The sequence below is a fragment of the Salmo salar genome, chromosome ssa21 (assembly GCF_905237065.1).
Source record: "Salmo salar chromosome ssa21, Ssal_v3.1, whole genome shotgun sequence".
Lineage (NCBI taxonomy): Eukaryota > Metazoa > Chordata > Actinopteri > Salmoniformes > Salmonidae > Salmo > Salmo salar.
This window is the reverse complement of record NC_059462.1, coordinates 20,249,533-20,262,215: the sequence shown is the minus strand read 5'-3', so window position 1 is coordinate 20,262,215 and position 12,683 is coordinate 20,249,533. Positions and strand designations below refer to the sequence as shown.

The window sequence follows — 12,683 nt, the reverse complement described above, 5'->3', positions numbered from 1 at the left end:
CAAACAAAGGAAAACAAATGTCACGTTCTGCAGGCTTTGACTGAGCTGTACAAAAACAAGATCCCACAACAGAAGGAGGGAAAAAGGGCTGCCTAAGTATGATTCCCAATCAGAGACAACGATAGACAGCTGCCTCTGATTAGGAACCATACTCGGCCAAACACAAAGAAATATATGACATAGAATGCCCACCCCATATCACACCCTGACCTAACCAAACAGAGAAAAACGGCTCTCTCAGGTCAGGGCGTGACATGAGTAGATGTGTCCAAACTTTTGACTGGTAATGTATATTATGCATATATCTGTTGTTTTTACCTGAGCAACAAAAAGCCAAAAGTATTGTGCATTGTTAAGAGCTTAAAGTCTTGGTCAAGATTCTTGGCTTGTATCACAATGATAATAACACAATGGAGCAAAAGCATCCCTCATCCCTCTTTTAATGGTTTGAGTTGTTTTAGCTAGAAAAATGAAATAACACACACCCAACCAAATAGAATATAAGATGCAGCTCAAACTCACCATAGTCTCTACATACTTCAGGGGTATGTCGTTACCAGGTGCCTAAAAGAGTAAAGAGAGAGAGGGAGAAAGGGAGGAGAGAGAGCGAGAAAGAGAGAGAGAGAAGGTGAGATTACTGTAAATACAGTATTCAACCTGCAATGGGGAAGCTTGGTTGTGATAACACCTTTTATAGACTGTTTGCATTAGCACTGTTTTATATACACTACTTCACACTTGAATGGCCAATAACATCCTTACTATGGGGGGCAGGCTGTATCACATACGTCCGTGATTGGGAGTCCAATAGGGCGGAGCACAATTGGCCGAGCGTCGTCCGGATTTTGCCGAGGTAGGCGTCAATGTAAATAAGAATTTGTTCTTATCTGACTTGCCAAGTTAAATAAAGGTTACTTTTTAATTTTTTATTATAAATAAAAAATAATTCTGTGCCAATGTTTCTCCCACAGTATGTGTCATAATCAGACCTAGGGCAAACATTTTTCTTTCAATTACTAATGTGCAGTTGATTTAGCTCGGTTGGCACAACAGAACCAACAGTGCCAAAAATGCAAACCCCACTAAATGTAAATTGAAATAAAAACAAATAGTATTTTGACCCAGGTCAATCTTCTGTCATATTCCTATAGTGTTTTGTCTGAAAGGGTGCTTTTCGAGGGCCTAGAATTCCTTAGTGACCGAGCTGGGTAAAAGTGGAGCTGGTATACGCCTTGAGTGCGTAGGAGCATCCATAAAACATTTGAGGTAAATATTTACACTAGGGCCTCTATTTTCAGCTGGCGTTAAGGAGACGCTAGTGTCAAACGCATGCTCTTTGGCAACTTTGACCAGCGCTATGCTATTTTCGAACCCCTACTTTCCACTTTCATCTGTTGGACCTAACTGTGAAATCGTAGCGATCAGCTTGAAGCCTGGCTATTTGCCTGTTAGTTTACCTTTCACGTGGCAAAGTCACTAGCAAGCCATATTAACGGTGATGGTAGGCTAATCTTATTATTTGGGCAATGTCCAATAATCGAACATGCAGTGCATTTAAAAAATGTGAATGCAAGGTGTGTAGACAAATATGTCCATGTTGAAGCCAATAAAAACAAACTAGATTGGCTACATGTTTGTTATAACTAGGCTTATTGTAGGGTTACTGTATTTATTTAATAAACTATCTTCAATGGATGGGACAAACATCCATGCCTCCTGCCAGAGAGCCCTTGGGCCTATGCGTGCACACATTGCCTTATGCTCATGGAATGATAGATGTGATTTATGATATCATGCTTTTGACTTGATCCGATTTTGAAATATTGTTGCTGTTTTAAAAAACACATTGATTGTTTTTCGTTTAATTTGATTAAAAACCAAACTTATTAGAAAGATTCCCCATCCATGGGTTTATGCTGAGAAAGCAAATGGCTCAAATGCAATGCAATTTTGTCTGCTATTTCGGGAGAAGTGCAAATAGGATCTGTAAGATGGTTCAATGATGTTTGTATGTTTATAAAACATTTGGGATCAGTATAACGGTGAGTGGATATTCCCCATTTCTCTATATATTGGATCTTTGAACAGCTCCTGTGAAAAATTTGCATATGTGTAAAACCCTCCATAGTCTAAGTTGCCTTGTCTGTATTATACGCCCACGGGGAGCAATTACAGTGGCTTGCGAAAGTATTCATCCCCCTTGGCATTTTTCCTATTTTGGTTCCTTACAACTTGAAATTAAAATAGATTTTTGGGGGGGGTTGTATTATTTGATTTACACAACATGCCTACCACTTTGAAGATGCAAAATATTTTTTCTTGTGAAACAAACAAGAAATAAGACAAAAAAAAAATGAACATTTGAGTGTGCATAACTATTCACCCCCCCAAAGTCAATACTTTGAAGAGACACCTTTTGCAGCAATTACAGCTGCAAGTCTCTCGGGGTATGTCTCTACAAGCTTGACACATCTAGCCACTGGGATTTTTGACCATTCTTCAAAGCAAAACTGCTCCTGCTCCTTCAAGTTGGATGGGTTCCGTTGGTGTACAGCAATCTTTAAGTCATACCACAGATTCTTAATTGAATTGAGGTCTGGGCTTTAACTAGGACATTCCAAGACATTTAAATGTTTCCCCTTAAACCAGTCGAGTGTTGCTTTAGCAGTATGCTTAGAGTCATTGTCCTGCTCGAAGGTGAACCTCCATCCCAGTCTCAAATCTCTGGAAAACTGAAACAGGTTTCCCTCAAGAATTTCCCTGTATTTAGCGCCATCCATCATTCCTTCAATTCTGACCAGTTTCCCAGTCCCTGCCGATGAAAAACATCCCCACAGCATGATGCTGCCACCACCATGCTTCACTCTGGGGATGGTATTCTCGGGGTGATCAGAGGTGTTGTGTTTGCGCCAGAGATAGCGTTTTCCTTGATGGCCAAAAGCTCAATTTTAGTCTCATCTGACCAGAGTACCTTCTTCCATATGTTTGGGAAGTCTCCCACATGCCTTTTGGTGAACACCAAACGTGTTTGCTTATTTTTTTCTTTAAGCAACGGCTTTTTTATGGCCACTTTTCCGTAAAGCCCAGCTCTGTAGAGTGTATGGCTTAAAGTGGACCTATGGACAGATACTCCAATCTTCGCTGTGGAACTTTGCAGCTCCTTCAAGGTTATCTTTGGTCTCTTTGTTGCCTCTGATTAATGCCCTCCTTTCCTGGTCTGTGAGTTTTGGTGGGCGGTCCTCTCTTGGCAGGTTTGTTGTGGTGCCATATTGTTTCAATTTTTTAATCATGGATTTAATGGTGGTCTGTGGGATGTTCAAAGTTTCTGATATTTTTTTATAACCCAACCCTGATCTGTACTTCTCCACAACCTTGTCCCTGTTTGGAGAGCTACTTGGTCTTCGTGGTGCCGCTTCCTTGGTGGTGCCCCTTGCTTAGTGGTGTTGCAGACTCTGGGCCTTTCAGAACAGGTGTATATATACTGAGATCATGTGACGGATCATGTGACACTTAAATAAATTCCACCTGTGTGCAATCTAACTAATTATGTGACTTCTGAAGTTAATTGGTTGCACCAGATCTTATTTAGGAGCTTAATAGCAAAGGGGTGAATACATATGCACAAACCACTTTTCTGTTTTAAATGTTTTCGAATTTTTGGAAGAAGTAATTTTTTTCATTTTACTTCACCAATGTGGACTATTTTGTGTACGTCCATTACATGAAATCCAAATAAAATCCATTTAAATTACAGGTTGTAATGCAACAAAATAGGAAAAACGCCAAAGGGGATGAATACTTTTGTAAGGCACTGTATGTTGCCTGTAACTGTATTTAGACATAGCCTATTTAAAAAAGTTATTGTGTAATCATTTTAATCGACTATGAAGGCGCGATTCACACAGTCTCATCTGAACAGTTGATGTTGAGATGTGTCTGTTACTTTTACTCTGTGAAGCATTTACTTGGGCTGCAATCTGCAGTTAATTGCCGATTTCAGAGGCTGGTAACTCTAATGAACTTATCCTCTGCAGCAGAGGTAACTCTGTGTCTTCGTTTCTTGTGGCGGTCCTCATGAGAGTCAGTTTCATCATAGAGCTTGATGGTTTTTGCGACAGCACTTGAAATTTTCCGGATTGACTGACCGACATGTCTTAAAGTAATGCTGGACTGCTGTTTCTCTTTGCTTATTTGAGCTGTTCTTGACATAATATGGACTTGGTCTTTTACCATATAGGGCTATCTTCTGTATACCACTCCTACCTTGTCACAACACAAATGATTGGATCAAACGCAATAAGAAGGAAATCAATTCCACAAATTAACTTTTAAAAAGGCACACCTGTTAATTGAAATGCATTCGAGGTGACTACCTCATGAAGCTGGTTGAGAGAATGCCAAGAGTGTGCAAAGCTGTCATCAAGGCAAATGGTGGCTACTTTGAAGAATCTCAAATATAAAATATATTTTGATTTGTTTAACACTTTTTTGGTAACTACATGATTCCAATGTGTTATTTCATTGTTTTGATGTCTTCACTATTATTGTACAATGTAGAAAATAGTAAAAATAAAGAAAAAATGTGGAATGAGTAGGTGTGTCCAAACTTTTGACTGGTACTGTATTTGTTTTAATATAAAACATTTTTTTTACCCCTTTTTCTCCCCAATTAGTAGTTAGAGTCTTGTCCCATCGCTGCAACTCCCGTACAGACTTGGGAGAGGAAAAGGTTGAGAGCCATGTGTCTTCCGAAACACAACCCTGCCAAGTCGCACTGCTTCTTGACACACTGCTCGCTTAACCCAGAAGCCAGCCACACCAATGTGTTGTAGGAAACACCATACAACTGGCGACCGGGTCAGCGTGCATGCGACCGGGTCAGCGTGCAGGCGCCCGGCCCGCCACAGGAGTTGCTAGAGCGCGATGGGACGAGGACATCCCGGCCCGGCCAAAACCTCCCCTAACCCGGACGACGCTGGGCCAATTGTGCCCCGAGTCTGGGTCTCCCTGACCGGGCCAGCTGTGACACAGCCCGGGATCAAACCCGGGTCTCTAGTGATGCCTTAAGCACTGCGGTGCAGTGCTTTAGTCCACCGTTTCACTCGGGAGACTCTGTAAATACACAACTTGAAGCAACCACATATTTAGCCATGGAGCATGTTTCAATTGGCCAGTGAGGTGTAAAGCCTTGACACGTCCACAACTTATCAAAACCTAGTCCTTTTGCGCCACCACCAGCTACTGCGCACATAATTTCAGTTGTGAAAATACAGATACGCACCCTCAAGTCTGTAGCGGCACCGCCAGCACCAAGTTTGTTCAAATAGAGCCCTAAGAGACACATCCCTTCCGTTAGCCCAGCCCAGAGACCATCTCCATCCCCACTGCTGCAGCACACCCATCACAACCATATACAGCCACGGAGAGACTGAGAGAGAGCGTGAGAGAGTGACAGAGCGAGCGAGAGAGAGAGAGAGGAGAAAGAGAGAGTGGGGAGGAGAACGAAGAAGAGAGAGAGAGAGAAAGAGGAGGAGAGGGAGAGACAGAGAGATATGTCCAAAAATATTGTTTATTTATAATGACCTAGGCCTCAAGGAATCCATGATGTCATTGGTCAGGGTGGCTCTGGCTAGCTTCAAATTGTTAGAGTGATATGAGGAGCTATGGAGAGGGATGATAGCCTATATACACACAAACTAAGTAAGAAGACCGGAATTCAATAGTAAAGCAGTGCGTATCAAAGTCCACAGCGCTGGGTTCAAACAACTAGGACTTGGATTAATATGGGAAGTATGCTTCAAATGTATAATACAGCTACAGACACCACTACGAAGGATATGTGTGCATGTGTGCAAATTATCATTCTCATTGACTCTAAGGATTACTGTGAGGGGTTCATAGTTTACAGAACAGTTCTAACACTAAGGGAACAGTCCAACACCTCCTTTGGGGAGTATAGCCTACAAACCCTACTAAAGTTCAGACAGCGCCTGAAAGAGACAATAATTGGTCCTGTGTGGATTATTTGGTAAGCCTGTGGGGCTAGCAATACCATGGTTGAGCGTTCAATTGCCACAAGGATCACATACACATACAAAAAATGTATGCACTGTACTGTAAGTTGTTTTGGAGAAAAGTATCTGCTAAGTTTAGTTTAGTTTATTAGGATCCCCGTTAGCTATTGCACGTACAGCAGCTACTGTTCCTTGGCGTCCACATAAAATGTACAAATACATGACAAAGTACAGAGACAACAAGAGACAACAAAAATACTATTTACACAGTATTCATATATACATATGCATATTATTATATACAGTACAGTTAAATTAGATATTTAGAAATAGGAGAGGCACTGGGATACAATACACTACATGACCAAAAGTATGGGGAGACCTGGTCGTCAAACATCTCATTCTAAAATCATGGGCATTAATATGGAAAAATTTGACGAACTGACTTGTTGGAAAGGTGGCATCCTATGACGTTGCCACGTTGAAAGTCACTGAGCTCTTCAGTAAAGCGTTATACTGTCAATGTTTGTCTATGGAGATTGAATGGCTGTGTGCTCGATTTTATACACCTGTAAGCAATGGGTGTGGCTGAAATAGCCGAATCCACTCATTTGAAGGGGTGTCCACATACTTTTGTATATATAGTGTATGTTAAACTTGCTTTTTGCCTGAGTAACCTCTGGTGGCAGAGGATTCCACGATGACACGTCTCTATACATAACTGAGCAATGCATTAAATCTGTTTTTGGTTTGGGTACCGTGAAGAAACTGGTATGTCTGGTGGGCTATGTACGTATGTCTGTCTAAAGTGCATGCAATACATTTATACAAGTGGTTAGGCATTTTCAACATACAAATATTTCTTAAAGAGACCAGAAGAGAAGTAGTCAATTTCTCCACAACCCTCAACCATGCAAGACTATCATGCATGTTGTAGATGTTAGTTCTGTGTGTGAAGATAAGGGGAAGGCGTGCTGCTTTGTTTTAAGCCAGCTGCAGCTTTGCTAGGTCTTTCTATGCTGCACCTGACCCTATTACCGGACAGTAATCAAGATGGGACAAGATCAAAGCCTGAACAAGTAGTACAGTTGATCTTTGTGTCCAAAATGATGAAGATTTCTTTATAACAGACAAACCTCTCCCCATCTTCACAACAACTTTGTCAATATGACTTGGCCATGATAACTGACCATCTTGTTCAATGGTCACACTCTTTCTCCAGTTGAGGTTTAGGTCAAAGAGAATGCTTTGAATCAAAACAATGCTTTTGGTTTTAGATGTATTGATGTGTCAGTATGTTAGAGGCAGCCACTCAATGTTAGTGATGGCTGTTTAACCTGTCTGGGCTAGGGGGCAGTATTTTCACGGCCGGATGAAAAACATACCCAATTTAAACAGGTTACTACTCTGGCCCAGAAACTAGAATAGGCATATTATTAGTAGATTTGGATAGAAAACACTCTGAAGTTTCTAAAACTGTTTGAATGGTGTCTGGGAGTATAACAGAACTCATATGGCAGGCAAAAACCTGAGAAAAAGTCAACCAGGAAGTGGAGGATCTGAGAATTGTAGTTCTTCTTTCTAGTCCCTTTCGAAACTACAGTATCCGTGGGGTTACGTTGCACTTCCTAAGGCTTCCATTGGCTGTCTAAAGCCTTCAGAAAGTGGTTTGAGCCTTCTCCTGTCACTGGGCAGAGTATAGGAGCTCAGTTTCTGAGTGGACTGCATGGCAACAAAGGGATTGGATATGCGCTGTCACGCGAGCACGCTGTTCCTTCTTTTTCTCCTTGAATGAATACGCTATTGTCCGGTTGGAATATTATCGCAATTTTACGCAAAAAATACCAAAAGATTGATTTTAAACAGCGTTTGACATGCTTCTAAGTACGGTAATTGAACATTTTGACTTTACGTCTCTGGTTCCGCGCTCGCGCGTTATGCCTTTGGATAAGTGATCTGTACGCACGAACAAAACGGAGGTATTTGGACATAAATATGGATTAATTGGAACAAAAACAACATTTCTTGAGGAAGTAGCAGTCCTGGGAGTGCATTCTGACGAAGATCAGCAAAGATAAGAGAATATATCTAATACTAATTCTGAGTTTAGGTTGCCCCGAACTTGGCGGGTGTCTGAATAACTCGCCGTGATGGCTGAGCTATGTACTCAGAATATTGAAAAATGTGCTTTCTCCGTAAAGCTATTTTAAAATCTGACACAGCGGTTGCATCCAGGGGTAGTCTATCTATAATTCTTTAAATAATTGTTATATATTTTGTCAACGTTTATGATGAGTATTTTTGTAAATTGATGTGCACATTCACCGGGCATTTTGGTGGGAATACATTTTCTGAACATCACGTGCCAATGTAAAATGCTGTTTTTGGATATAAATATGAACTTTATCGAACAAAACATACATGTATTGTGTAACATAATGTCCTAGGAGTGTCATCTGATGAAGATTTAGCTGTGTTTTGGGTTTTATTGACACATGTCCTTGCTTGGAAAATGGCTGTGATTATTTTTGTCTATGTACTCTCCTAACATAATCTAATGTTTTGAAATCGGACAATGTGGTTACATCAAGGAGAAGTGTATCGTTAAAATGGTGTAAAATAGTTGTATGTTTGAGAAAGTTGAATTATGCATCCCACCTAGCCCAAGTCTGATGGCCTTGAGAAAGAAGCTGTTTTTCAGTCTATCGGTCCCCGCTTTGATACACCTGTACTGACCTTGCCTTCTGGATGATAACGGGGTGAACAGGCAGTGGCTCGGGTGGTTGTTGTCCTTGATGATCTTTTTGGCCTTCCTGTGACATCGGGTGGTGTAGGTGTCCTGAAGGGCAGGTAGTTTGCCCCCGGAGATGTGTTATTCAGACCTTACTACCCTCTGGAGAGCCTTACGGTTGTGGGCGGAGCAGTTGCCGTACCAGGCGGTGATACAGCCCGACAGGATGCTCTCGATTGTGCATCTGTAGAAGTTTGTGAGTGTTTTTGGTGACAAGCCGAATTTCTTCAGCCTCCTGAGGTTGAAGAGGCGCTGCTGCGCCTTCTTCACCACGCTGTCTGTGTGGGTGGACCATTTCAGTTTGGCCATGATGTGTATGCCGAGGAACTTAAAACTTTCCACCTTATCCACTACTGTCCCGTCGATGTGGATAGGGGGCTGCTCCCTCTGCTGTTTCCTGAAGTCCACGATCATCTCCTTTGTTTTGTTGACATTGAGTGTGAGGTTATTTTCCTGACACCACACTCTGAGGGCCCTCACCTCCCCCTGTAGGCCGTCTCGTCGTTGTTGGTAATCAAGCCTACCACTGTAGTGTCGTCTGCAAACTTGATGATTGAGTTGGAGGTGTGTATGGCCATGCAGTCATGGGTGAACAGGGAGTACAGGAGAGGGCTGAGAACGCACCCGTGTCGGGCCCCAGTGTTGAGGATCAGCGGGGTGGAGATGTTGTTACCTACCCTCACCACCTGGGAGCGGCCCGTCAGGAAGTCCAGGACCCAGTTGCACAGGGCGAGGTCGAGACCCAGGGTCTCAAGCTTAATGACAAGTTTGGAGGGTACTATGGTGTTAAATGCTGAGCTGTAGTCGATTAACAGCATTCTTACATAGGTATTCCTCTTGTCCAGATGGGTTAGGGCAGTGTGCAGTGTGATTGCGATTGCGTCATCTGTGGACCTATTGGGGCGGTAAGCAAATTGGAGTGGGTCTAGGGTGTCAGGTAGGGTGGAGGTGATATGGTCCATGACTAGTCTCTCAAAGCACTTCATGATGACGGAAGTGAGTGCTACGGTGCGATAGTCATTTAGCTCAGTTACCTTAGCTTTCTTGGGAAAAGGAACAATGGAGGCCCTCTTGAAGCATGTGGGAACAGCAGACTGGGATAAGGATTGATTGAATATGTCCGTAAACACACCAGCCAGTTGGTCTGCGCATGCTCTGAGGACGCGGCTGGGGATGCCGTCTGGGCCGGCAGCCTTGCGAGGGTTAACACGTTTGATTGTTTTACTCACGTTGGCTGCAGTGAAGGAGAGCCCGCAGGTTTTGGTAGCGGGCCTGTCAGTGGCACTGTATTGTCCTCAAAGCGAGCAATGAAGTTGTTTAGTTTGTCTGGGAGCTAGACATCGTGGTCCGCGACAGGGCTGGTTTTCCTTTTGTAGTCCGTGATTGACTGTAGACCCTGCCACATACCTCTCGTGTCTGAGCTGTTGAATTGCGACTCTACTTTGTCTCTATACTGATGCATAGCTTGTTTGATTGCCTTGCGGAGGGAATAGCTACACTGTTCGTATTCGGTCATGTTTCCGGTCACCTTGCCCTGATTAAAAGTTTTGCACGAATGCTGCCATCAATCCACGGTTTCTGGTTGGGGAATGTTTTAATAGACGCTGTGGGTACAACATCACCGATGCACTTGCTAATAAACTCGCTCACCGAATCAGTGTATTCATCAATGTTATTGTCCGACACTATGCAGAACATATCCCAGTCCACGTGATCGAAGCAATCTTGAAGCGTGGAATCCAATTGGTCGGACCAGCGTTGAACAGACCTGAGCACGGGCGTGTCCTGTTTTAGTTTCTGTCTATAGGCTGGGAGCAACAAAATGGAGTCGTGGTCAAATTTTCCGAAACGAGGGCGGGGGAGGGCTTTATATGCGTCGTGGAAGTTAGAATAACAATGATCCAGGGTTTTGCCAGCCCGGGTCGCGCATTCGATATGCTGATAAAATTTAGGTAGCCTTATTTTCAGATTAGCCTTGTTAAAATCCCCAGCTACAATAAATGCAGCCTTAGGATATGTGGTTTCCAGTTTACATAGAGTCAAATGAATTTCTTTCAGGGCCGTCGATGTGTCTGATTGGGGAGGGATATACACGACTGTGATTATGATCGAAGAGAATTCTCTTGGTAGATAATGCGGTCGGTATTTGATTGTAAGGAATTCTAGGTCAGGTGAACAAAAGGACTTGAGTTCTTGTATGTTGTTATGATCACACCACATCTCGTTAATCATAAGGCATACACCCCCGCCCTTCTTCGTACCAGAGAGATGTTTGTTTCTGTCGGCACGATGCGTGAAGAAACCAGGTGGCTGTACCAACTCTGATGACGTATCCCGAGTGAGCCATGCTACAATCTCTGATGTCTCTCTGGAAGGCAACCCTTGCTCGGATTTCGTCTACCTTGTTGTCAAGAGACTGGACATTGGCGAGTAGTATGCTTGGGAGTAGTGCGCGATGTGCCCGTCTACAGAGCCTGACCAGAAGACCGCTCCATCTGCCCCTTCTGCTGGGATCCGATCCATTGTCCTGGGTGGTGGACCAAACAGAGGATCCGCTTCGGGAAAGTCGTATTCCTGGTCGTAATGTTGGTGAGTTGACGTTGCTCTTATATCCAATAGTTCCTCCCGACTGTATGTAATAAAACCTAAGATTTCCTGGGGTAACAATGTAAGAAATAACACATAAAAAACAAAATACTGCATAGTTTCCTAGGAACGCGAAGCAAGGCGGCCATCTCTGTCGGCACCGGAAGTAAACCGTATGTACGTAATCAGCTATGTGTGAAAACATTTCATCACAGGTAAGACATTTAACTACTTTTAGCTGTACAGTCCGTTTGTTTGTGTTGTTGGTCTTGGCTAGCTTAATGTTCTGGTAGGTAGCTTGCCAGCACTCACTCATGTGGCTGCCAGCACCATCATGAAAAGGGGAATGAGGGATACCGGTACAACATTACATTTTTCAAAGTAGCGAGAAAAGTCGGGAGCATGCAATGTTGAAAAGTAATCTTTAGAAATGCTGTACTTTTCATAAATGTAGTTTTGATGTTCTGTCTAATACCGACTGGGACTATGAGGTCAGAGAGACTGAGTATGTATGAGGTCAAAGGGACTGCGTGTGTATGAGGTCATATTGACTGAGTGGGTATTAGCTCAGGGAGAATGTGTGTATGTTGTCATAGACTGAGAGGGTATGAGGTCAGAGAGACTGGGTGGGTATGATGTCAGAGAGTCTAGAGACTGTGGGTAATAGGGTATGATGTCATAGAGACTGAGTGGAAGGTCATAAAGACAGAGTGGGTATGTCAGAGAGACTGATGGGATTTGATGTCATAAAGACTGAGCGGGTATGAGGTCAGAGAAAGAAAAGATATAGAGACTGGACACCTGACTTAATCAAATGCAATTGCAGTGGGTTTGTGATAAGTGTGTCTGTGACATAAACATGTTAGGCCAGTATTCAGTCCATGTGCAACTCACATGGACTGTACATAGCGCCTAGATTCACATAACTCAAATAATTATAAGTCACCCTAGGAAGCGCCCAAGAAGAAAGGTACAGTGCAGGGAGTTTCCCAGTGTGAGGACACAAATATACCCAAACAGAGTCTCCTTGGAAATGACACACAGCTAAATATAAATCACCAGGCCAGCTCATTTAGATGCCACATCTCTAGCGACTTCAGCTGGAGATGGCCAGTCTGGATCCAAACCAGGAGCTAAACTTTGTGTGTGTGTGTGTTGTGGGCAGACTCATGGCCCAGGGTGTGTATTACATCTCTCATCTCTTTCTCCCTCCCTCCCTCCTTCCTACTCTCCTTCCTCCCTCCTTCCTGCTCTCCTTCCTCCCTCCTTCCTACTCTCCTTCCTCCCTCCTT

General features: G+C 43.2%; 1 protein-coding gene across 15 annotated transcripts in view; it reads right to left on the bottom strand.

The window, feature by feature from the left end:
* Nucleotides 1–12,683, bottom strand: part of tns1b (tensin 1b) — a 312,092-nt gene that overhangs the window by 107,602 nt on the left and 191,807 nt on the right. For 11 of the 15 annotated variants that reach the window (XM_014164404.2, XM_014164411.2, XM_014164408.2 and 8 more), the window contains one exon: nucleotides 523–564. The exons of the other annotated variants lie outside the window; for them this stretch is intronic. In XM_014164404.2, the coding sequence (XP_014019879.1) occupies nucleotides 523–564 (42 nt within the window). The remainder of the gene's footprint in view (nucleotides 1–522; nucleotides 565–12,683) is intronic. 15 annotated transcript variants of the gene reach the window in all.